Source organism: Mesoplodon bidens, assembly GCF_964165515.1.
Source record: "Mesoplodon bidens genome assembly, chromosome: 6".
NCBI lineage: Eukaryota > Metazoa > Chordata > Mammalia > Artiodactyla > Ziphiidae > Mesoplodon > Mesoplodon bidens.
The window spans coordinates 26,885,613-26,911,711 of NC_138162.1; the positions used below are offsets into that span (position 1 = coordinate 26,885,613).

Here is a 26,099-nt window from a genome sequence, read left to right on the forward strand (position 1 = left end):
TGTTAGTTCCAGGTATATACTACATAATAATTTGACATATGCATACATTACAAATGATCACCATGATAAGTCGCCATTTGTCCCCATACAAAGTTATTACAGTATTATTATTATTCCTTATGCTATATATTACATCCCCGTGGCTTATTTACTTTATAACTAAGTTTGTACCTCTTAATCCCCTTCACCCATTTCACACCTCCTCTTCTACTGCCCTCATTCTTATACCGTATGTCTCAAATATGTCACTAAGGACCAGCTGTTAAACCTCCATAATTTTTATGGGAGGCAAAAGAAAAGGCTGAGGCTGCTACAGGTTGTTCCAACTGCCCTTTAGCTGTTAAGTGGACAAGTGGAAATATATGCTCAAAGAGACTTTTATCTGCTCAGTTATGCATATAAAGATTACTGGCACTATTACGTATGCTTCTTTATAAAATTAAATTTCTTCTCTTTTCTTAAATGCAACCAAATAGGATATAAAGAGTGAATTTCTCCAAAGATTTAATCACCCCATCTAGTCTATTATTTAAAAAGACTACAAAATAACTTGGTGAGAAAAAGAAAGGCAAAATAACAAAGGAAACTTTACCTGACTCTGTAAGATCTCAGTTCTTCTTTTTGATAGATTTTACTGAAAAACTTCAGCAACAGAGTCCGAACTGGAAGGAGAAGGCCTCTCTGCTGATACAATGTATAAACTGCCTTAATAAGTGACTCCGTAGCCTCTAAAAAAAAAAAAAAAGAAAAAAACTGCATATGATTCAAAATGTTTCTTCAGCAGCCCCCTAATTCTAAAAAGCACAGAAGTACTTTACTTTGCTCCTATGACAAAGCAGACCTTAGACACAAACTGATGACTACTGTCAAAATCCTACAGTAATAGCCTGACTAATACAAAAGTCAAGCCAACCAGAGACTGCAGAGTAAATTTTCCTAAGAGACAACAAACCTAGGCAGGGAAGACAAAAACCAGGCTAGAAAGGTGGATAAGCTGGAAACCAAACAGGAAAGCTCTGTTTCTGAATGAAAAGAATTAGTAAGTCATACTAAAAACTGACTTAATGCGACATAACTTCAAGCTACAAGAAAGGTAAAAAGATAAGCAGGATTCATCAATTTCTAGTCAAATTACATCAGAAGAGGGTATTTCTTCATCATTAGATTCACTGTCATTTCATCTTAATAACAGCTACCTCCTTTCACTCCAACTCTGTAATCTAGTAGAAATCCTACCAATTAACTTCAGAGTGGACCTACCCACTGAGAAAGGGATGCTCTGAGCCATAAAAGATTTCAGTGTTCAAGTAGATATTCCTTTATAATTATGCTAGCTGCCTTTCATGGCTTGAATGTAAGTAACCTGACTACGTGAAATGTTTTAAAGTCATCAACTCAAAGCTAGACTCTAAATAGCATGCATAAGAGCTCCTCTTAAATAAGGACAAAGCAGTAACACCTACCTCTGTTTGGTTGTATCTGCATTAACCTCCACGAGACCCCAAGCAATCTGTTCAGCTGCTTACTATTTAGCCTAAAGCCATCTTCAAGGGTCTCTGTTACAAATTTCCTTATCATTTCTATCCATTTGGAATCCTTCTGCAAAGTTGAGGCATTTGCCAGGGAGACCATGATATCAGACAGTGTTAAATTCAGTAAGAGATGATCTACATTATTGGAGAGAATCGTGCAATGCTTGATGCTAAAAACAAACAGAGACACACACATCTCTAAGTGTTGTATCTACCATGCCTCCTTAACTTAGAATACTTAAAATAATCAGTGGGTCAAAAAATATTCCTCCTAGGATAAACTGCCAAGAAGGCGGGAATATAAAGCCACTGTTTTGTAAATAAACCATTCATTATGAAATCAGGTTTGTTAAGGCATAAAGAATGCATATTGTTCAGTTCATTACCCAAGTTGCTATTCACACAAAAAGTACAGGCTCTTTTAACATTGCCTGGTAATCCTAGATGTAACTTGGAGGTAAGAAAACTTGAAAACCTCAACACACCTGGAAGATTTTCTTTAAGCAGATACTTATATTAGGATGGAGGTCACAGTAGACCTTGATTTTGCTTCTAACTCAGTTTGACTTAACAGAAACACTAATTTCTCCCGGCCACAATTTCCTTATGTGTGAAATAGGAGACTGGTCCAGATAAGCACTATTCTGAAATGACTTAATTTTATGACTCACATATTAAAATCACTTTTTTCTAGCCAAATAAAACACATTTCTTTCAAAGCTTCAAAGAAATTTCAAAAAAAAAAAACACTTTAAATAGAATATCTTAACAAAAACAAAATTTGCAACTTATGATATAAATACTTATTTCAGGCTACAATGTATTCAACAGCAGGGTCTATTTTCATGTTCAGAAATATTTACAGTTGATTAAAATTTTTAAAAACCTCAAACTAACTTATTTTAAAAGAAAAAGTTAATCCTGGATTAGGCATGCAAGGACATAGTAGTAAGGAACCACAAATACATGGGAAGGAAAATTTTTAAAATCTGGTGCTATCAGGGGATCAAATGTAGGGCTAGGAATGACAAGTGAGCCTAAAAAAGTAAAATGGGACCAGATAACAAAGAGTTGAAGGCTAAGGACACTGAAATCAACTCTGCAGGCACAGGAGTAACATGGTTGAAAAGTTGTTTCAGATGTATAATTCTGCAGATGGAAAAGAAAAAATCAGAGTTACAAGACTCTAAACAAAGAAGCAGTTGTATGTCTATTTGAGCAATTCAGGCAAGACACGACAAGTGCAAGAACCAATGTTGGTACAGACTGGGAGAAAGGGGGACATTTAGGAAGAATAAAAATTAGCTGGATTTGAAGTCTGCTTAAATGTATACATGTATGTGAGTTCTGGGATGATGAGGATTGGAAGAATCGAGGGTTCTAGCACTGTTGACTGGGAAATGGAGATGAAGTAGCAGAGAGAAACAAATATCCAGAAGATAAATTCTACTTTTAACATACTGAGCTTAAAGTGTCTCTGGTATAAATCCAGGCAGAGATGGCCATCAAACAACTCAATGTATAAGTCTGACACTGGAGGGAGGAGTCTGAGCTATTTAAATAGAAATTACCCACATGACCACTCCTAACTACAAAAGAAGTTAGGAAATCTAGTTTTTATTTTGTGTAGTCATATGCCCAGCGAAAACCTGGAAATTCCATCACTAAGAGAGGGGAGAATGAATGAAAGCTGAGACAGACAACTAGCAATCTATACCACAAACCCAAAATTACTAGTAGGTTCTCTTTGCCAAACTGCTCAGCACCCAAAACCAAGGCACATTTTACACTAACTAGACCACACAAAAACTCAATTGCAACATTTCTTCAACAAAGGTAGAGCTTTCCAAGATCTACCTAAGTTTACCTCAAGCAACATAATCTATTACTGTCTGGAAGGTCTCAGTCCACACCGCAAACTTGGGAGAATTCATCCTGCTCCTCCAATAATTTATACAAAATTCTGAAGTCTAAATAAGCCGACCACCAGTTCTATAAGGGAGGCAGGCCACTGGGGAAACTCTCATTTTCAATGACACAGCAGGTAATTCGAACTAATCTCCTTCCTGAAAATAACTTTTAAAAGCTGGATGAAATAGTTTTTAACAACTCAAAAGCATTCAAGAGCTAACAAGATAATGAACATTTACTGGGTACCCAAATCTAAAATAAAGCAAGACGTGAGGGGAACTGCCAATTCCAAAGAAAAGGCTGGAAAAACAAAGTAACATTTTAGAGGCTTCACAGGGAAAATTCAAACAAAGCCCAGGGCCTGCCAAACATGGGGACTTTCATATATTATCCCTACTTCAAGCTGGACCCTTAAGGGCCTCCCTTCCAGGGTAAAGGTGAACTGGAAGTAAAAACAGCTCTTACATAAAACTTAATCCCAGTTTTGCATCATCTCAGCAACCAACGTAACAATTTTTCCCAACTAGATCTATAGAGTCAATGCAATTCCAATCAAAATCCCAGCAAGTTATTTTGTAATTATCAACTAATTGATTCTAAAGTTTATACAGAAAGGCAAAAACCTAGACTACCCAAGACTGAAGCACAACAAAGTTGGAGGACTCATACTGCTCAATTTCAAGACTTACTATACAACTACAGTAATCAAGACAGCACGGTTTTGGTGAAAGAACAGATAAACATATAGGTTAATGGAAGAGCTCTAAAATAGGCCTACAAAGTATAGTCAACTGATGATCTTAGACAAAGGAGCAGAAGCAACCCAATGGAGAAAGGATAGTCTTTTCAACAAATGATGCTGGAATAACTGCACAGAAAGTCTAAAACTGAAAAATAAAAACAGAAAACAAATTCAACAAATATACATGTTTGAATACAACTGAACAAAACTAAAAAATTAAAACCTGGAAGATATGAGATAAAGACAAGAGAAATAGGTAGAAGATTCAGCAAGCAGGTCTAACATACATTCAATTAGAGTCTTTAAAGGAAAGGAGAAAAATGGCACTACAGCAATTTCTCACCTGTGGTCTATTAAATGTGCAATAGCACCACGCTTTAAAAAAAATGCACATACCTTAATTAAAAAATACTTTATTGGTAAAAAATGTTAACCACCATCTGAGCCTTCAGTGAGTCACAGTAGTAACATCAAAGATCAGTGATCACAGATCACTATAACAAATATAATAATAATGAAAAAGTTCGAAATATTCCAAGAATTACCAAAATGTGACAGAGAGACATGAATGAAGTGAGCAAATACTGTTAGAAAAATGACGCCAACAGACTTGCTCAATGCAGGGTTGCCGCAAACCTTCAATTTATAAAAAATTATGCACTATCTGCCAAGGGCAAAGAAGCAAAACAAAATAAAAGGAGGTAGGCTTGTACAATACATTCAACAAATTTCTTTTTACTAAGTAACCTTCTATACTGTCCCAGATGATCTTTCCTTTTAGCCTTAAAACATTTCTGTTCAATTACAGGAAGCCCAGATTTCTTCTATAGATGAAACTGCAAGTCAATTTCCTTTTGATTTCTGCTTAAGTACAGTTAACCCTTGAACAACATGGATCTGAACTGCGTGGGACCACCTATACACAGATTTTTTTCTATAAATACGAACTACAGTACTACACAATCCCCAGTTGGTTGAATATGAGGATGTGGAACCAAGGATATGAAGGGCTGACTGTAAAGTTCTCTGTGGATTTTCCACTGCACAGAGGGGTGAGCACCCCAACCCCAGAGCTGTTCAAGGGTCGACTGTACTCAATTCCTACTGCACTTGTCTTACTCTGGGGCTTATTCTATCCTTGGGTTCCCACAAAGAATCTATTTGTTAGTACATTTTTCTAAAATGTAATCATTCACATACTGTCTGAACTATTATTTACCCGCTATGTTTCTTTAATATAGCTCACTTTTTAAAAACAAGTATTTTGGGCTTCCCTGGTGGCGCAGTGGTTGAGGATCTGCCTGCCAATGCAGGGGACACGGGTTCGAGCCCTGGTCTGGGAAGATCCCACATGCCGCAGAGCAACTAGGCCTGTGAGCCACAACTACTGAGCCTGCGCGTCTGGAGCCTGGGCTCCGCAACAAGAGAGGCCGCGCACCGCGATGAAGAATGGCCCCCGCTCGCCGCAACTAGAGAAAGCCCTCGCACAGAAACAAAGACCCAACACAGCCAAAAATTAATTATTTAAAAAAAAATAATAAAACAAGTATTTCTAAAAGAAACTTTCTGTCACTACCATAAAGAGAAAATCAGCCTCTCCCAATACACTTTGCAATAGATCCCAACCACCCAACCACCACTTAGTTAACCTCAACTTGCTAAATCAATCAAAGCTCTCCAATCCCTCTGAAAAAATAAACTTATTTTTCCCAGCACACTGGAAAATCTTCCCAACTATTAGGCTACTCTAGTCAGCAGTGAACTCTTCCCTCTCACAAGCTCATTTGTAAGCCAAAGGCAAGACTTAGCTGGTATCTGTTCCCAGCACTTATTAGAATTACCTCATTAGAATAATCACCGTATAAACTAATAAAGGATGAGTACAAGAAGAAAGCTTTCTTAAAGACCACTCAACTACACTGAATTTTAAAAATGTCACTATTTTCAGTAATGCCAAAGTTATAACCTTTGATACACACAAAAGAATTGAAAGCAGGGATTGAAACGGCTATGTGGAGACCAATATTCATAGCAGCATAATTCACAATAGCCAAAAGGTAGAAACCACCCACGTGTCCACTGACAGATGAATACATAAAATATGATATATACATACAATGGAAGATAATTTAGCCTTAAAAAGTAATGAAAACATGGAAGCAACCAAGAGGTTCTTCAGTAGGTGAATGGATAAACACATCCATATAATGGAATATTATTTAGCACTAAAAAGAAATGAGCTATCAAACCATGAAAAAAACATGGGGGAAGGGAGGATGAATAGGCAAAGCACAGAGGATTTTTAGGACAGTGAAAATGTCATGTATGATACTATAATGGCGGGTACATATCATTACACATTTGTCAAAACTCAGAGCATGCACAATACCAAGAGTGAACCCTAACATAAACTATGGACTTTGAGTGTTAGTGATGTGTCAACATAGGTTCATAGATTACAACACATATGTAACTGTGGGGTGGGACGCCAACAATGAGGGAGGCTATGCATCTGTGGGGGCAGGAGCACAGTGTATGAGAACTTTATTCTTTCTGTTCAATTTTACTATGAATCTAAAACTGCTCTAAAAAATAAACTCCATTTAAAAAAAAAACAAGGACTGAAATGCTAGTGTAGTGCTACAACATGGATAAACCTTGAGATACCATGGTAAGAGAAATTAAGTCAGACACAAAACAATACTGTATGCTTCTACTGATATGAGGCACCTAAAAAAGTAGAAGAGTGGTTCCCAGGAGCTGGGGGAAGGGGAGCATGGGGAGTTACTGCTTAACGTGTACTGAGTTTCAAAGTTTGGGAACGTGAAAAAGTTCTAGAGATGGATGGTGGTGATGGTTGCACAACAATGGGAATGCATTTAATGCCACTCAACTATACAATTAAAAATGGTTAAAATGCTAAATTTTACGTTATATATATTTTACCACAATAATAATAAACAACATCCTTTGTAACTCTGCATTTCAACCTAAGATTTAAAAAATTTAGACGTCAGGTCAAATATTAACTGGGAGTACATGAGTAAGTATGAAGACCACTGGCCTAGACCATTGTTGGCTCCCCCAACTTTAACCCGTGTTGCCCTCCACAGGCTATCTGCTAAATATTCAATGCACTTCCTTATGGAAGTATTTTGGCCAACTCAATACAATAGCAGCCTGTGGTCCCTAAAAACAAATCACTGGGGAAATTTACGAAGAATAAATTATACTGCCAATTCACTTTTGTTAAAAATTCCACAATTTCACCACCTCAGCCTCTTCATATCCTTTTTTCACCTTTTATATCTTGGCACAAACCACTTGATCAGGGCAGCGTTCCCTCGGACTCTACTCGCCCCATGAAAGAGCAGGACCAGCTTCTTATCATATACTCTTATATTACCCTACATTCTTTTTCACTGATCTTATCACAGTCAGTCACTGAAAAGAATCATAGAAATAAAGTCTCCCTCACTAGACTGTACTCCACGAGAACTGGCCTATCTCCTTTTCCACTAAATGCTCAGCACCTGGTATAGTAACTGCCTTAAACATATTAAGTGTCCAGTAAAGTGAATAATGACAGTATACCCATATACTCTTGAATAATTTACTTACATTTAATGGTCTACCAAATTCCAAACATCCTAACCATTATTTAATCTCATTTTAATGAAAATTATATCTGAAACCTCTTACTGGACAAAATATACACACACACACAGTTCTATTCAAGAGTTCAAGGATATTCTGAAGCTTATCCACACACCTGATTAAAAACTTTTGCTTTAGTAAGAAAATTGTATCTGGAGGAAACAAACTCTAACAACCTACTTGCTCAAGAAAGTATCTCCCTATTTGATTCTCTGTCCCCTCCAACTCCAGAAACTCTAAACTAATATTCCTAAAACATGGTTTTGATCCAACCAATAGTCTTCAATGCCAAAAGGATCAAGGATGAAAGATAAAGGAAGTTCAGAGACAAGAAATGACTTTCAGCATCAAGGCTAGTCAACAGCAGAAACCAGATTTGACCCAGATCGGTCCCAAGCTCTCCATTACCTAACCCTACAGCTTTCTCATATGCTATCTTCTCCACTTAGTGTAATCTCTCCTCCCTTGCTTCACTTCTGCCTGCTAAAATCATATCCGTGCTCAAATACTACCCTCTGACACAGCTTTGTCTGTTAATCCTAACAAGGATGTCTCTTCCTATGAATTCCTACAGCACTTCTTAATTGTAAAGTTCTAATGACACTTACATACGCCTTGTGTTAAATATGTAAATTCACTTTTTCTCCTCCAAGTTATTGAGCTATTGTTTCTCAGCTTCAAAACCACCCTTCTACACTCTGCTTTGTGATCCTGGAACTGAGCCACATTTTTTCCTTTACAGCTGGCTTCTTGTTCGGCTCTGCCAATAAGGGAGTACTAGAGACTGGAAAGCTAGAGAGGAAAATGGGACACTTTCCTTTCTGTTTGCTTCCCAGTCCTACTTTTGCTCCCCTTTGCCACCAGTGCAACCCAACAACTCTTCTAGAAGCCAGGAGCAGTTCATTCTAGTAGCCACATTTGGTTCCACTTTGTGGTTTTTCTGACACAGAACCAGCATCATCATGTCCCTAGAAACACCAGCACCAGCCAGCCAGAACCCCTGTTGCCAAATCCTGGACCCCTGCCCCAGAGGGCCGCTCTTGTGATCTCAAAGACATTAGCACCAGCTGAGCACCAACCCCTTCCTAGAGGTCTGAGCTTTGGCTCCAGACAGGCTTTCCTCCAAACTTCTTCCCCTCTTCTCTTTGTTCTCCCAATCTAGAGGTAGTAGCCGCTTCCTGTAGGTGCTACCTCCACAATACCTTACTGTTCCCTTTTGTCTTTCCACTTCTTTAATACCTAGTTAAAAACTGTTTGTATTAAATTCTCTGTTAAAATCACTGGTGTGACTTCCATCTTCTGACGAGACCATGACACACTCTTTTATCAATTTTAAGACTTTGTACTGATTTTAGCAATTTATGAAATCACTTAAGAGAACAAGGAGTATACCTTAAGACATCTAATTATCTGTCATAATACTTTGCAACCAAAATAATTAGTGAATGAATGAAAAGTTCATCCGCCTACAATAGACTTATCTCTAGACTTATCACTTCTGAGCATATCCTCTAAACTCTGCTCCATGAGCCTGATTCTCCACATAGTTTCTTTCTTTTGATAAATTTAAGAACCTCCTGACAGACTTCAAGATCCCTTCAAGTGTTTGCTCATGGTGGGGAACTGCACCTTTCGTGCTCTAGCTTGTATCTGTTTGTCAATTTTTTTTTTTTTAAGAAACCTGTAGACTTTTTTTTTTTTAATTTCTTTATCTTATTTATTTTTGTCTGTGTTGGCTCTTCGTTGCTGTGCACAGGCTTTCTCTAGATGCAGCGAGCAGGAGCTACTCTTCATTGTGGTGCGCTTTTTATTACGGTGGCTTCTCTTGCTGCGGAGCATGGGCTCTAGGTGCGCGCACTTCAGTAGTTGCGGCTCGCAGGCTCTAGAGCACAGGCTCAGTAGCTGTGGTGCACGGGCTTAGTTGCTCTGCGCCATGTGGGACCTTCCCAGACCAGGGCTCCAACACGTGTCCCCTGCATTGGCATGCAGATTCTTAACCACCGCGCCACCAGGGAAGCCCTGCTTGTCAAATTTTATTAGACAATTTGTTTTTACATTTATCTGCTCTCACTTGAGGTAAACGTTTTAAATAACTTCCAAGCTTACATTTTTTTTTTAAACTCCATCTTCTAATCCATAAATTTTTTTTAGAAAAGAGAACTCTTCTTCTCCAATTATCCCTCTTCCTTCGGGATACTGATATTAGTTTCATTACCAGTTTCCTCATGTACAAATGAACTAATGACCTTTAAGACACTCTCACCTAAAGATTCAATAATTACACAGCGCCTCTCACAAATAAACCACCCACCTCAGTAAATTTTATTAAATTCATATCTGCATAATCTGATACCTGACACTCATTTAGCATAAAACGTTCACTTTAAAGATTAAAAAAATAAAAATAAAAGTGAGTAAAATTGGAAGTCCCAAGGTTTAAAGTGACTTGTTCAAGATCAGCCATACTACTGCTTTTATCTCTATTTGACAAAATCTAGATAAAAAAACCTCACAGTATAGAAAGTTCCAGTTTAAGGCTAAATTTTCTGATAATTTTAGGTTAACCAGTGGAAAAGAATGGCAGTACCTTTTGTTTGTCTCTTTCCTTCTGTGCTTGGTTATTTCTTTTAAGGCATATGGGAAATTACTCATGAAATGGTGTTTGAAATCAATAAGATAATTCTTTCGAAGCCATGACTCCTAGTAAAATAAGCAAAGATTAGAAATCTATAAGAAACAATAACTTAAAATGACAAATAAGACTTTAAGCAGAAATCTAACAATTTGCCAATATTCAACTATAAATTTACCATTATAATACACCTGCTAATGATACAATATGTAAATAAATCTTAAAGTCAGAATAAACTGTTAGGCCACCCAATTTTCATCTTTTTGGTGCTTTTATTTAATTATTTTTACTTGCATTTTATCTGTTTAAAAAGGAGAAAAAAGGGAGAAAGTAAATAAGATTTAAGAAAATTCTGAATCTGAATACAATATTTACAAAACATACAAGAAAGTCTTCAACCTACTGTTCCACTTAACTGTAACTCCATTCCCTAGCAATTCTGTTGCCCATTAAACGTATTTAACACTTTCACAAAGCAATGCACTTCTCTAAAATTGCTCAGCAGTATTCATCAGTGTATCATTTTCTCCTACTTGAAACAGTCTTAATTTCAGATTACAACACTCTTATTTCCTGCTATCCACAGAACCAATCATTCCATTTTGCCAGGGACTGAGGGGCTGCTTGGCTTGTGGGACTTGAGGTGCTAAAATAGGTAGTCACCCTGCATCTCCTTAGTTACCTTCACGGGATTCTTCTCTTCTCCCGAACCTAAAAATGTGTACTTGACAACTTGTCTTGGACTTCTAACAGGCATCTTAAATTTAAAATGAATAAACTGAACTCTCCTCACAGGTAGTCAGTCACACTGTCATTTGAACCATAACATAGGGATCACCCTTGCTCCTCTTTTCTTCACTATGCACACCCATCTGTCCTGCTGGCTTTATCAGAATCCAGCTGTTTCTCATCACTTCAACCACTAGCTACCATTCTACTCCAAGCCACCATTACCTCTTACCTAGATTACTGTAACAGCCTCCCAATGGTCTCCTTGCTTTTCGTCTTGCTCCCCCTAAACACAATAATCTACATAGCAGCCAGGGTGATCTTTTAAAACATAAATCACACTTCAGGGCTTCCCTGGTGGCGCAGTGGTTCAGAGTCCGTCTGCCGATGCAGGGGACACGGGTTCGTGCCCCAGTCCGGGAAGATCCCACATGCCACGGAGCAGCTGGGCCCGTGAGCCATGGCTGCTGAGCCTGTGCATCCGGAGCCTGTGCTCCGCAACGTGAGAGGCCACAACAGTGAGAGGCCCGCGTACCGCAAAAAAAATAAATAAAAAATAAATAAAAGAAAAAAATCACACTTCAAAATAATATAGGAAAGGATACAGGAAATAGGTGTGTATGTAGGGCAGGACTAGTCATCCATGGGATCAATGGTCTGAGTTTGGCCTCCAGTTTTGCTAGAGCTGGATAGTGAGCACGTGGAAGTTCATTAGTGTTTTATTTAACTTTAATATGTCAAATTTACAAATAAACATAATTTAGATCATGCCACTCCTCTGCTCAAACCCTCCAATGTCTTCTCAGCATACTCAGGTTAAAATCCCAACTCTTTACCACAAGGAACCATATGATCTGGCTACTGTCACTTTTCTTCCCTCATCATCTACCATTTTCCTAGTACCTCACTTGCACAGGACTTCCTGCCATGCCTCAAATATGTCACATTTGTTCTCACTTCAGGGATTTTCACTTGCTGTTCCCTGTGCCTAGAAGGTCCTTCCCACAGGTCTTCACAAGACTTGGTCCTTCACTTCATTCAGTGACATTTAAATATCAAGAAAGCATTTCCTGACCTCCTATTTAAAATAGCTTCCCCCCACTGTTCCATCATATGTTCTCCCTTTACCCCACTTTTCTTTCATCTTTATTCCTAATAACAACATCATCTATTTGTTTACCAGCCATCAACCCCACCAAGAGCTAAGTACTCAGCTTGTCAGTCATGTTCATCTCTGTATTCCCAGAGCCTAGAACAGAACCTGGCACACTGCAGAGCAGTGCTATTCAAAAGACCTTTCTGCAATGATGGAGCTGTTATATATCTATGCTGTCCAGTACAGTAGCCACTGACACCTGAAGCTATTGAGCACCTGAAATGTGGCTAGTGTTTACTGAGGAAATGAATTTTAATTAAAGACCCACATTTATACATGCTCAATAAATCTTTGACACATGATTGCATTTAACTTTTCTTCACAAATTCTAATCTTCATGGTAAAAAGACAACAATAATGAAACATTTGGACAAAAAGTAGTAAGCATTAAAATACAAAGCTAATCCGTCAGAGCCGCCATCTTGTGGGAGCGAAACCAACGCCTGCCTCCGAGCAGCAGCTGCGCCGCGGCCGCCGAGGGTTTCTCTGGCCAGTGTTGCTCCCACCAGTCTACAGCATGGGGAATATCTTTGCAAACCTCTTCAAGGGCCTTTTTGGCAAAAAAGAAATGTGCATTCTCATGGTGGGCCTAGATGCTGCGGGAAAGACCACCATCCTGTACAAACTGAGCTGGGTGAAATCATGACCACCATTCCCACTATAGGCTTCAACGTGGAAACCGTGGAATACAAGAACATCAGCTTCACTGTGTGGGACGTGGGTGGCCAGGACAAGATCCGGCCTCTGTGGCACCACTACTTCCAGAACACACAAGGTCTCATCTTCGTGGTTGACAGCAATGACAGAGAGCGTGTGAATGAGGCCCGAGAGGAGCTTATGAGGATGCTGGAAGAAGACGAGCTCAGGGACGCCGTTCTGCTCGTGGTTGCTAACAAACAGGACCTCCCCAATGCCACGAATGCAGCTGAGATCACGGACAAGCTGGGTCTGCACTCTCTGCGCCACAGGAACTGGTACATTCAGGCCCCCTGTGCCACCAGCGGGGACGGGCTCTATGAGGGACTGGACTGGCTGTCCAATCAGCTCCGGAACCAGAAGTGAGCTGAACTCCTCTCTCCTCCCCTCACACTCCCTCCTTCTGCCCTCGCTTTACTCTCATGTGGCAAACGTGCCCCTGTGGTGTGAGTGCCAGAAGCTGTCTCCATGGTCGGTCACAGTGTGCTTCACCATGCTGTAAATGTGCAGACGCAGCCTGCAACTGGGTTTTTATTTAATGTAAATAGTTTTTGTTTCCAATGAGGCAGTTTCTGGTACTCCTATGCAATATTACTCAGCTTTTTTTTATTGTAAAAAGAAAATCAACCCACTGTTTAGTACTGAGAAGGGATTTTAGGCACACGGGTCATCCAGGAGTCACTGTGTCAGAAAAGCCCGATGTTCCTCTTCTGGGCTTTACATCTGTGTTGAGATCCATTTTGGTGGTTGGTTTTTAACCCAAACAGTGATTTTTTAAAATAGTTACAAATACAAGATAAGGAGAACACTTGAACACACAGAAGGGAGAAATGTGCCTAGTGTAGGTTCTGCAGTAATGGCCTGAGTCCAGTCCACCAGTGGTCTGTTTCCCGTTGGGAACGTGAAACGGGGCAGGACCAGCTATGATCCATTCTGCATGGTCACAATAGGGTCCCTGTGATTTGCTCTGTCTTGGGTCATCCCACACCCCATAGCGTTTGTGCTTGTATCTGTGCTTACATGGCTGCCCAGAAGATGGGCTGGAGGCTGCATCCACTGCTCTCAGACCCCTTGGAGGAACCCCAGCCTTTTCTTGGGTCAGCATGGGCACTTTCGCTGGAACACTCTGGTCTGAGTGGGAGCCCTGCAGTCCCCTTGCTTGCCTGCTCCGGGCTCTCTGGGGTCTCACCAGCAGGAGCGCAGGTGGTCATCCTTGAGCCCCAGCCCCTCGGAGCCCCTGTCTACGTGTGCTTTCACTCCCTCAGCCTGCAAGGGTCAGATTTGCCATCGAAAAATGATAACCTCTACTTTTTTCTTTTGTATTTTGATAAACACTGAAGAAGCTCGAGCTGTTAAACTTTATCTTGGGGAAAACCTCAGAACTGGTTTATTTGGTGTCGTGGAACCTCTTACTGCTTTCAATACACAATTAGTAATCAACTGTTTTGTATACTTGTTTTCAGTTTTCATTATGACAAACAAGCACTGTAATTACAGCTATTAGAATAAAATCTCTTAACTATTAAAAAAAAATACAAAGCTAAGACACAACAAAATTTCTATAGTGTAAAATTATAATACTGACCTGAAGCTATTAATACAGGACTCCAAAAACCAAAGTTAATTAAAAAGTTAATGTTAAATTGTATTTCATTTTTAAAACTAGCTATATATTAAGGATACACAGAGTATATCAGAAATAAGCAACCTCAGTAAGGATCTGAGTACTCAACCACTGCAAATAAGATTTAACGTAACTTGAGATTTGTTTTCAAAGCAAAGATGAAAGATTTCAGATTCCTAAAAAGGTTTAAAAGAACAGTACTTGGATAAAAATGAAATTTCTCAACTTTGCAGCAAAATACGAACACACTACATGCATTTAGCAAAACCTAAAAGTAAGTGGTCAGTGACCCTAATACAGATGCCAATTTATCAATAGAAAACCTACACATTTTCTGAGAGAAAAGAGCTACAATTCAGCCTGTGGTACATAATTAGAATTTAAGACTGAGGAATGCCATTTTATTCCTCCTAAAGTTTGAGCTGTTACAGGTCACCCAATACCTTAACTACTAAACTATAACTGAAGGTGAGTGAGAGAGAGGAACTAACAGTGGGAATGGTAACAAAAAATAAACTAACGTGCATTTTAATGTCACCTGATATAACTAACATACATACTTTGTCTCTAAGATAATAGATCTTACCTTATCTAGTTATTATAGTTCGAAAATAACAAATTTGCCAGGGTAAATTAGCGAATTCTACCAGTGGATGCTTTTAAATACTATTCCTATTTGAATTAACCACCTCGGTTTATTTCAATTTTATACAGTATCCCAATTCAGTATTCTATATAACCTTCAACAGGCTAGGCAAACCAGTCTTCTGAACTTAGTATCCTATGTTAATGGACTGCTAATAAATACAGTCATAATACCACAGAACAGCTCTGAATATAGCAATTTAAATATCCATAAAATTAAGGCAGTTTAGATCCTTTGTCAGTATCATCTGAATGACAGTAGATGATCCAAAACTAGCACAATTAATGAATTTGCATTTAGTCCTACCATTCTAATTACAAATACTATTACTAAAGCAATAATAAACACTAACCAGTGCCCAGGAAAAAACAAACACCAAAATGCCTGGAATTTTATTTTTCAGCTTTCTGAAAATGAAAAAAAGCCTAGTACTTAAGATAACACTGAATATCATTACTTTTACTTCTTATCTTAGCCTTTCAGATGAAAATATAGCCATTCAAGACTCCAAATAATATATATATTTTCTAAGAAGCTGTATGCATTACTACTGTGACTAGCCTACAATCACAGATTAATTGCCATAAAGGAGAACAAGCTTCACTTTCATAAACTCATATATAATACCCCTAACCATGATCACTTTCTTGCCAATTTATGCAATAAATCATAAAACAGGCTCAAAATTGTAATCAACAAAATGCCATCCTATATGAGAAAGTAATTCATAAAACATCCCTACAGAATGATGGGTAATGGGTTAATAGCAATACAGTAAGCTATTAAAAGAAACACACACCTTAGTACGATTCTGTAACGCTTTTCAAGATTATGAAATACTATTATAATTTACCCCAGTCATATTTTATGTGTCTTACTAATTCGTGAGCTTGAATGAAATAAAAAGAGCTAAATAAAACTAAAAAACTGCCTTGCCAGTTTTGGACGTATGTAGGCAACTTCAAGGATTCACACCTCCCTTGTCAAGTCCTCGCAGAAATTCTTCTATAAAACAGATGCTTCGGGGCTTCCCTGGTGGCACAGTGATTGGGAGTCTGCCTGCCGATGCAGGGGACATGGGTTCGTGCCCCGGTCCATGAAGATCCCACATGCCGCGGAGCGGCTGGGCCCGTGAGCCATGGCCGCTGAGCCTGCGTGTCTGGAGCCTGTGCTCCGCAACGGGAGAGGCCACAGCAGTGAGAGGCCCGCGAACCGCAAAAAAAACAAAAAAAACAACACAGATGCTTCAAGCTTTAGTATTGTTCCTGCAGCTACCCTTTTTAAGATTAACCACATTAATCCAGCACCAATTAATCTTAGAGCTTGTTCTTCCTTACTTGCTCCATGCACTATATATTATATTCACTACAACATAACACTTTAAAAAAGCCGCCAACACTCAATTCTCCCCAAATAGGAGGTAAATTTACTCATCAAGAAATATGTCTTTGCTATCAGCTTTCTAGCAAGAAACTGTCCTATGACTTGGAATTACTTAGGTTAACTTCACTCACACCATACCTACAACTACAGCTTACCTACAGTAAAGGTAACTTTAAGAAATGTTTTCAGATCTTACATCCTTTATCAAGAAAAAACAAAAAAGCATACACTAAGCAAATCTGTGTGTAGCTTCTTCCCTAAAATGTAGTAGTTTAAAAACTTCTCTGGGTTGATTATGAGATCTTCAGTTTGGTCCATTTCTTGCCATAAACTTGGTAACATGGCACAAAATGGAAGAGACTACTTAATAAGCCACTTTTTAAATCCTATAAGAGGTCTCCAGAAACTAGAATGTTCCTACATAATCAATCTGCCATAAACAATACATTGTAACTCTATTGTGAATTATAGCTAATAAAAACAAATGAAATCAAGCACACTGTTATGCATTTCGCTTAAAAATTTAAACATACAGATAATAAACTCGCAAAACTGTTTTTTTTTTTTTTTTTTTTTTTTTTTTTGCAGTACGCGGGCCTCTCACAGCCGTGGAGCGCAGGCTCCGGACGCGCAGGCTCAGCAGCCATGGCTCACGGGCCCAGCCGCTCCGCGGCATGTGGGATCCTCCCGGACCGGGGCACGAACCCATGTCCCCTGCCTTGGCAGGCGGACTCTCAACCACTGGGCCATCAGGGAAGCCCGCAAAACTGTTTTAATTTGTAGTTTTGAGCAAATGTAAGAAATAAGTTTACAGTTAAACCCTGGAAATTTTTTGGAAAATGCATAACCAATTAGTAGTAATATGCTGATTTCTAATTTGTCATGATAAAAGGCATTACTCAGAAAATAAAGAACCTATTAGTTCTCACCAATTTATGGGTCTCATCTTGTTGTTTAGAGAGTTTCCACAGAAGGGAAATAATGTTAAGAACTTGTTGCATAATCTGCAGAGATTCTCGTTCTATACCATTTCCAACAGAAGCAGCTAGTTGTGGAGGCACAGCTTCAATCCAGCACTCAATTAGCAATGGAATTATTATCTCAATAAATCCTTTCAGGTTTTCAGTAGATGACAGGCCTTCATCCACACTGCCTAGTCCTCCAACCAGGTACCTAACAAGGAAAGGTAAGAATAAAAAATTTTTTAAATTTAATTAAAAAATATTATTCCTTGCTTAATTTAAACCTTAAAATATAAAGTACCAGCAAAATGAAGCACCATGAATTGATAATTACATTGATCAACACTAGGAAGAAAAATAGAATTCTAAGATGACAAAGCCAGAAGACTATAATTTTTTACTTTTCAGTAGGCTTTGCTACAAATGAGTAAATTAATATACTTTGAAAAGACTCCTCCCATCAGTAAATAAAATCAAATTATGAGTAACTATATGAAACTACAGAAGACAACTGCATGTCTTCCCACCATTAGCCATCAACGGTCAGCAGTTATAATTCAATATAGGAAAACTGAGTGTGGACATAACTGAAATCCTTCTTACCGTAGCCTGAACTGTGAACTGACATTTGGCTGTGAACCCCCATTTTCATAAACCTGGATGTGTTGCTGGTCGTTGGCATGTTCCTTCCAGTTGATAAAAATGGAGTTGCTAGTGGCATGGGGATTTTCTTTTTGTTCCTGAAGTCCTTCACTTTCTCTCACCCTACTGGATCCATCTGCCAAGGCCTGAAGGAATTTACTGAGTCTCACTAAGACTTTCAGCCTCCACTGCTGAGAAGTGAGTCTCCGATTAGGATTTACAGAAAGTATCCAGGACTGGGATCTGTCTCTATTTACCAGTCCTTTGGACAGCTGCTGATGAGAAATAAGTTCTACAAAATTCTTAAGCAATATACTGCTACGGCCAGTAATCAGAGCTGGGTACTGTTCCAGCAGAATGTCCAAAACTTTTAAAGAGTCCTCCTGAATTCCTTCAGTAATGTGAGTCATGGCACTAGAGAGATGGGCACTTACCAAAGGAAAAAATGGAGAAATTTGTTCAGCTCGTATTTTGGGGGCCAGGAAATGAAGAAGTTGAACTGCTGCTAATCGTACATTAGCATCTTTATCTGTAAACACAGCAGTCACTTCACTTAATATGTTTGAAAGGTGTGCATCAATTATAAATGGGTATTGAGACAAAAGGTCTTTAAGTCCAAGAAGAGCACTTTGTTTAACCCCAGAATTGTAGTGATGCATCTGTGACAGCAAATCCTATAAATAAAAATAAAAACACAAGCTTTAGGTATATACATATACATACCTATTGTATCATTTTCAAATAAGCATGCTAACTAAAACTATGCTAATAAACTGACACTCCAGTGGGGGTGGGGGGTTGGAGACTGCTTTGGTAAGTATTTCTAAATGTTACTTTTAGAAAAATGAAGCTTTTGTTAAGATCAGAAAGTTTTATCTTTAGCATAGCTTTAGCCGAATAAAAGCATAACATAACTTTCAGTCAGAATTTTCTTTTTGAAACTATGCAGGGTTAGGCACGCTATCATTTAAAATGACAGCAATCATTACCACCACTTAAAGACCTACTGTGTACCAAATATGTATTTATACCTATATTCTACCTATTTTAAGTGGTCTTTCAGAGTGTCTGTGTATTTTATTCAGAGTACAACACTTGGCAATTTTATTTGTGGAATAATTTACATAATCGGTAAAGAAACAATAACTTCAAATACCTTTTGACGTTATCTAACCTTCAGAGATTAAAAAGCAAAACTAGAAAATGTGTCTCTTCACAAAGATTTGTCCACAAATGTTCATAACAGCATTATTCATAAGAGTCAAAAAGTGGGAATAACCAAATGCCCATCAACCGATGAGTGAAAAAATATGACACAGCCCTGCAGTGGAATACTATTTGACACTACAAAGGAATGAAGTACTGTCCTGATACATGCTACAACCTGCATGAACCTCAAAAACATGCTAAGTGAAAGACCAGTAATAACAGACCACATTTCGTATGATTCCACTTATATGAATTGTCTAGAATAAGCAAATCTTTACAGATAGATCAGTGTCTGTCTAGTGGGGGGAAGGAATGGAGAGTGACTTCTAATAGGTATAAGGGTTCTTTCTGAAGTGACAAAAATGTTCTGAAATTAGATTATTGTGATAGAAGCATAACAATGTAAATACATTAAAAACCACTGAATTGTCCACTCTAAAATGATGAATTTTATTATGTGTAAATTACATTTCAATAAAACTTAAATTTTTAAGCAAAACCACTGCTCAAATTTCAATTAACTTCACACATCCACTATGAATCTGGAATAAACTACATGCTCTAAGGGTTCAAAAACACTAATCCTATGTTAATGTGCTATAAAAACAGCTAAAAGACCGTCACATCAAAAACTTGATGCATCAAAAAGTGAAATACAGGGCCTCCCTGGTGGCGCAGTGGTTGAGAGTCCGCCTGCCGATGCAGGGGATACGGGTTCGTGCCCCGGTCTGGGAGGATCCCATATGCCGCGGAGCGGCTGGGCCCGTGAGCCATGGCCGCTGGGCCTGCGCATCCGGAGCCTGTGCTCCGCAACGGGAGAGGCCACAACAGTGAGAGGCCCGCATACTGCAAAAAGAAAAAAAAAAAAAAAAAAAAAAAAGTGAAATACAGAAACTATTTCCAGATGACATATTAAATCATCAAATAAATATACAAGGGAGAAATCACTTTGACTTTAGCCGAGCAAGTCTTTCTGGAGGAAGTGGGAAAGCTGCAGTGGCAACATCAGATCTGGGTAACAGATAAAACTCCAACCTTTAGCCATTAATAAACCCTGAGTTAAAACAACTTTTCACAAAAATATAACATTCTAGATGATTTCAAGGAAAATCCTACTTTATCAAAACAATGTTTACGATTTACCTTAATGTTAAGTTTTCTGTTGTTTGTTGGAAGTGTTCCATCCTCTTTGAGTTGGTCAGGCAGATGTATAGTCTTCGTTTTAAAGTTTGTAACAGTAGCATTTTCTAACCTGGGCTTCTTTTTACCAACTTTTAGTTTTACTTTTTGAAAATCATCTTGGCGTTTTCTTTTTTTAGTCATTCTTGAGTGCTATGATAAAATAATTAGTTTAAAAACAATCAGTAAAGACAAAGATAAATTACCTTTACGAAGTAAAAAAAAAAAATCAGTTTAGTCAAGAGATATTTTGGCCATGGAACCTTTTGTCAAGCAATGTTCTAAACAGGACCTTTGGTTGGGCAATGTGCTAAATAGAAAACTTCTGTATACTTCAATTAATATATATACTTCAATTAAAAAAAAAGAAAACTTCTGAAAATTTTTTTGTGCCCATAGGATGAGGGGGAGGCAGCACAGAGTTGCTATAGATACACCTTGCACGTGCGGGGAAGCTCCTGGCCCCCAGAAGCCCCCAAGAAACCCTAGGAAAACAAAGTCTGAAAACCAAAGTTATTATTTAACGCAGCCTGTAATAGTTAGGAAAAGTTTCATGAACCTAAGCTGGGTGCTTGAAAATGGGTAAGATTCAGATATGCATCAAGGACAGTTAATGAGCATTTCATGATCAAGGAAAACAGAGTATGGATCAGGAGTAGGGATAAGCCTGGTACAGGCAAAAATGAAAGTACCAACACTGTGAACACCAGGAAAAGTTCAGACTAGATACAAACAGTAAACAAAAATGCAGGAGAAAAACCAGTATAAAAGGAAATATAGTGTAACAGAGGAACAAAGACCAGCTAGGCCACTATTACAATAAATAACTCAGGTGTAACCCTGTCATCCTCCACTTCCCCCTCTTCACCACATTCTTTCAACTTACATCCTAATCATCCCAATTACACACAAAATCTTTGATCTGTGCCTCCTACCCGTTCTCAGGCGCCTTCTTAAGTCCTTTATCTCTACCCAAGACTGTTAACCGTTCCCCCACCAGAATTCTTGTCTTGTCTCTAGTGTCTACCCCATGGTCCATTTGGTAGAGAATCACCAGGGGGCTCTTTCTAAACACAGATCTGACCAAAGCTCAGGAGCTTTCAGCTGCTCCTTTTACTCGCTTACAGTAAACACACCTTGTCTTGACATATTCGGTCCTTCCTAACTTCCTCTCCAGCATTATTTTTCCACAAACTAACCTCATTCTAAAAAAGAGCCTCCTATACCTGGAACTAGCTCAGCGCTTCTTGAAGCCTTTTCCACACACTACAAAAATACTGAATTCTGCCTTGCACTGTACACCCACTGCAGTAGGTATCTCTGGAATAAATAAAATTTCTCCTGATCTGTCATAATTATCCTATCCCTAGCTATTTTTTTTAAGTTACAATGCTACACATGGGAGTTCAAAAAATTTGACTAAAATGAAGGCTTGCATTATTGTGAGATTAATAAAATGGCTGGTGCAAGACCAGACAGCTCTAATTCTAGGAATCCAGAAGCCAATCACCTATGACATTATATCCAAATTCACATGATTGCAAGGTTTTACTACATTAGAGCCCCGTGATCTAGGGTTTGGCTACACAGGTTAAGAGCAGATTCAAGACTCAGAGTGACTAGGTTCTTAGCCAGACTCTCCCACCTTCTAGCCATAGTTAACCACCATGCCTCAGTTTTTATCTATAATAAAATAATAATAATAATAATGCTTACCTCATACAGTTCTTATGAGGTAGGATGAATGAGGAGCAAATGAGCTCGTATCTGTAAAACACTCCGAACTGTGCCTGGCACACTTACAGATATGCTATAAGCACAAACATGTATATTTTCTTGGTCTCAGGACCGGTAAATACCAAGCATAATATTAGATGCACCAATCGCTTTCAATTCTCACAAGACCATGTGAAGAAGGTGGTACTAAAACCATTTTAAAGACATAGCTCAGAAAGGTTTGTCAGTCCCTTATTAAGGAGTTGAAGAGGGATTCATAAACAAGACTGAACTCTGCAAAACCAACTTTATGTTATATATACCGGAACTCAGGTGAGGATTGGAAAAAAGTGGCAAAATGGCTTGCCTTATTTATCCCAATGCTAAATTTTCATCCCACCCACACCTCTAGTTATTTTAGTCTAAAAAATGAGTAAGTGAAAACTAAGGCCCTAATACTCACCTGGTGTCTATTAAGCAAGCACGTTTTGTGAGTTTTCCCTACAATTTTATTACTAGCTAGTACCAGAGATGAAAATAAATGGAACAAGACATTCAGAAAAATCGATGAATTAACCCTCCCCCGCCCAATTCTCTGTGCTATCTTTAGCCACTAACTATCTGATCAGTGTCCAACATACAGTCTACTGTCAAGCTTATGCCATATTACCCACCACTTTGTCTTAATCACTCTACCGTTCTCCGTTAGGAAAAGTGGGCTTATCGCCCCTTCGTGACTTTTCAAGCTAGTAAGATTATTTTCATGGTACACAGGGAACATCTTTATACTAGGAACTAAAAGTTCTGCAGCAACTTATGTTATTTTCGCTTAAAATAAAGATTTTTCATAGTACAGCAAATCAAACAGTCCGACTAAGCCACTTTTATAGTAGCTGGTATCGAATAAGAAGTTAGGAGGTCCAGCCTCAGAGGCTGAGCTCTCACATCACTGGACCAGGTGAGCCTCAAAAGCTTTAAACCTGAATCTCATAAACTCCAGCTGCAGGCCTTCTAATTTCAACAAAAGGGAGATTCCAGCCTATCAGGATTTCGACCGAGCCGAATCCCAGCTAGTTTGTCTGCCACCTCATTACCTTCCCCTGATTTCCAACTTCTTTCCCCTGCCAAAAAAAGAATCAAGAAAGCACACTGTACTCGGTCTTTGGTAATTTCCTCTCCAACCCTTTACGCTCACCGAGTTCCTCCAAACTCTACCTAGGGGGCCAATCGGAGGCACCAGACTTCCCAAAAAACAAATACCACAGACTGGGGCGACTCGAGAGGACCGACGGACGGAACCGGCTTCATACAGATCGCTTAACCGTCCACACCTGGACGGCGAGAGGGCCGATTAGGAGACGGCTGCGCATGCCCATCCCCAGACTTTGGTTCCGCAACCCAGAAGTGAACACCCCGCGGTTTTAAGAAACTATCTGTCCTGCTCCTTCCGGAGACGGCGGTCAGGACCACAGTCGGGGAAGCGGGGCCCAATCAACGCACCCCGGCCTAAAAGTCTCCTAGACCCGAAACCGCGCGAACCCGCCCCGCCCAGTCACTTGAGGCGCTTCAAAAGCCCGCGGGGCGCCCCGCACCCGCACAGCCCCTCTCCGCACCGAGGCCCGGCTCTTCAGGGGCGCAGACTGGCCCCAGCCGGCCCTGCCCGCCTGGGCCGCGGACCGGGGGGCGACGGCCCCACGAGCCGTTCCGCTCGCCGTCCCGTGCCCCGGTGAGGGCCCGGCCAGACCGGCGGCGGCAGCTCACCTGAGGGCCCGGCCGGGACCGGGACACGGAAGCAGGTGGAGAGAGCGTCCGAGGAGGAGCCCACGGGGCGACAGCGTGCGCCACCGGCCTCAGGCTCTCGGTCCCGGAGCGTGTTTTCAAATCTCCTCGTCTTCACGCGGCCGCGTCTCCTTCCGCCGCCCGGAAACCACGGCCCCTCCCCCGCCGCGCCGCGCTCACGTGACCGCGGCCCGCAGCCGCGCGCAGCCGGGGAGGCGGGAGCGGGAGCGGTAGGCCCGGCCCCCGGAGGAGGGGGCTGGCGCCGGAAGCCCCCCGCGCTCCGGGAAGCCAAGAGAGGAGAGCGCCCGGTCCAAGGACAAAGCTTGGATCTAGGTCCAGCCCTGAGCTTCCCGGGCGGCATCCGTTTCTGGGGGGTGTCGTCCTGGTTACAGCTAGTTGGGAGCATGCCTTTTCTCTCCTCGCTAGACCACTGTTATTCAGACCTGGAGACATTCAAAGAAGAGTATAAATTGAACTGAATTGAGAAAGAGAAAAGTTTAGGACTGCAAGGACCTTAGAATTCCTGGGAACTTTAACCTGGATGGAGCAATTAAGAATTAGTTGACGACAGAGGGCAAAATACACCTAGTAGCTGGAGCCAGAAAGTCTTAGGTGAGGATTTTCCCTAATATTTCAGTTTCTCAGCACTGAGGTTCCTGCTACTGAAATCAAGTGGGCCCAGGGAAGCTAGAGAGAAATTTAAATGCCTAGAAAGGGAATGAGAAAGCAAAGAGAATGCGTCTTTGGAAGATAGCCTTGTCAAAGACTGGCAGGTGGCATGGAGGGAAGAGCCCCTGGTATGGATTTTAGAACTTGATTCAAATTTGTTTCTGTAGTTTACCAGATTATAAGACTCAGTAAAGCTGACAAGGAATGAGCCTCAGCTGGGTAGGGATTCAGAGCATGTCTGAGGTGGGGAGAGACCCAAGCACTGGGACTAAGATCATGCATGTTCTATGAACAGAGAGAGCCAGTCCCAGACACCCTGGCAATACAGCCATACTACCACAATCTGCGTGTTTTCTGTGTTTTTTTGTTTGTTTTTTGCGGTATGTGGGCCTCTCACTGTTGTGGCCTCTCCCATTGCGGAGCACAGGCTCCGGACGCGCAGGCTCAGCGGCCATGGCTCACGGGCCTAGCCGCTCTGCGGCATGTGGGATCTTCCCGGACCGGGGCACGAACCCGTGTCCCCTGCATCGGCAGGCGGACTCTCAACCACTGCGCCACCAGGGAAGCCCTGCCTGTTTTTTAATTAAATTTATTTATTTACTTGGCTGTGTTGGGTCTTTGTTGCTGCGCGAGGGCTTTCTCTAGTTGCGGGGGCTACTCTGTTGCAGTGGCTTCTCTTCTGGAGCACAGGCTATAGAGCGCAGGATCAGTCGTGACGCACGGGCTTTGTTGCTCCGCGGCATGTGGGATCTTCCCAGACCAGGGATCGAACCTGTGACCCCTGCATTGGCAGGCAGATTCTTAAGCACTGCGCCATCAGGGAAGGCCCCACAATCTGACTTGATTCCAGCATGAACATATGTATTTGGTAGTCATCAGCATTATGTGGCATTATATGTTATTAAAAGTTATGAGACCAAATCAGAAGAGGAAAGGTTTATTGCCAGCCAGACATGTCCTCTGAACTCCAGACTCGTATCTGACAGCTTTCTCAACATTTTCTTTGGACATCTGCTCTACATCTCAAGGTCAATGTGTCCAAAATGGAATTCCTGATTTTCCCCCTGAAATCTAATCTTCCTACAGCTTCATCTCAAATGGCAACTCCATCCTTCCAGTTACTGAAGCCAAGACCTTTGGAGTTTGGGCCTGGCTTCTTTCCTTCCTTCACATCTCACATCTAAGCCATCAGGAGAGTCTGTTGACTCTATCTTCAAACACATCCTGACTTTCAC

At 40.3% G+C, this 26,099-nt stretch overlaps 1 protein-coding gene and 1 pseudogene across 4 annotated transcripts in view; one reads left to right on the plus strand and one right to left on the minus strand.

The window, feature by feature from the left end:
• TEX10 (testis expressed 10) overlaps nucleotides 1–24,356 on the minus strand; it is a 58,479-nt gene extending 34,123 nt beyond the window's left edge. Inside the window, exons 1-8 of one of the 3 annotated variants that reach the window (XM_081236600.1) lie at nucleotides 24,178–24,356; nucleotides 20,665–20,853; nucleotides 18,747–18,986; nucleotides 18,274–18,458; nucleotides 17,638–17,881; nucleotides 10,430–10,542; nucleotides 1,464–1,702; nucleotides 593–728 (exon numbers count right to left, since the gene is read on the minus strand). In XM_081236600.1, coding sequence (XP_081092726.1) covers nucleotides 593–728; nucleotides 1,464–1,702; nucleotides 10,430–10,542; nucleotides 17,638–17,881; nucleotides 18,274–18,458; nucleotides 18,747–18,986; nucleotides 20,665–20,844 — 1,337 coding nt within the window. In that variant the 5' untranslated portion in view covers nucleotides 20,845–20,853; nucleotides 24,178–24,356. Of the gene's footprint in view, nucleotides 1–592; nucleotides 729–1,463; nucleotides 1,703–10,429; nucleotides 10,543–17,637; nucleotides 17,882–18,273; nucleotides 18,987–20,664; nucleotides 20,854–24,177 lie in introns of those variants that run through there. The other 2 variants (XM_081236599.1, XM_081236601.1) reach the window with 2 other exon arrangements.
• Nucleotides 12,746–14,594, plus strand: LOC308619405 (ADP-ribosylation factor 1-like; annotated as a pseudogene). Its single transcript has one exon. The product of its transcript is annotated as an ADP-ribosylation factor 1-like (transcript).
• Nucleotides 24,357–26,099: the final 1,743 nt, after the last annotated feature.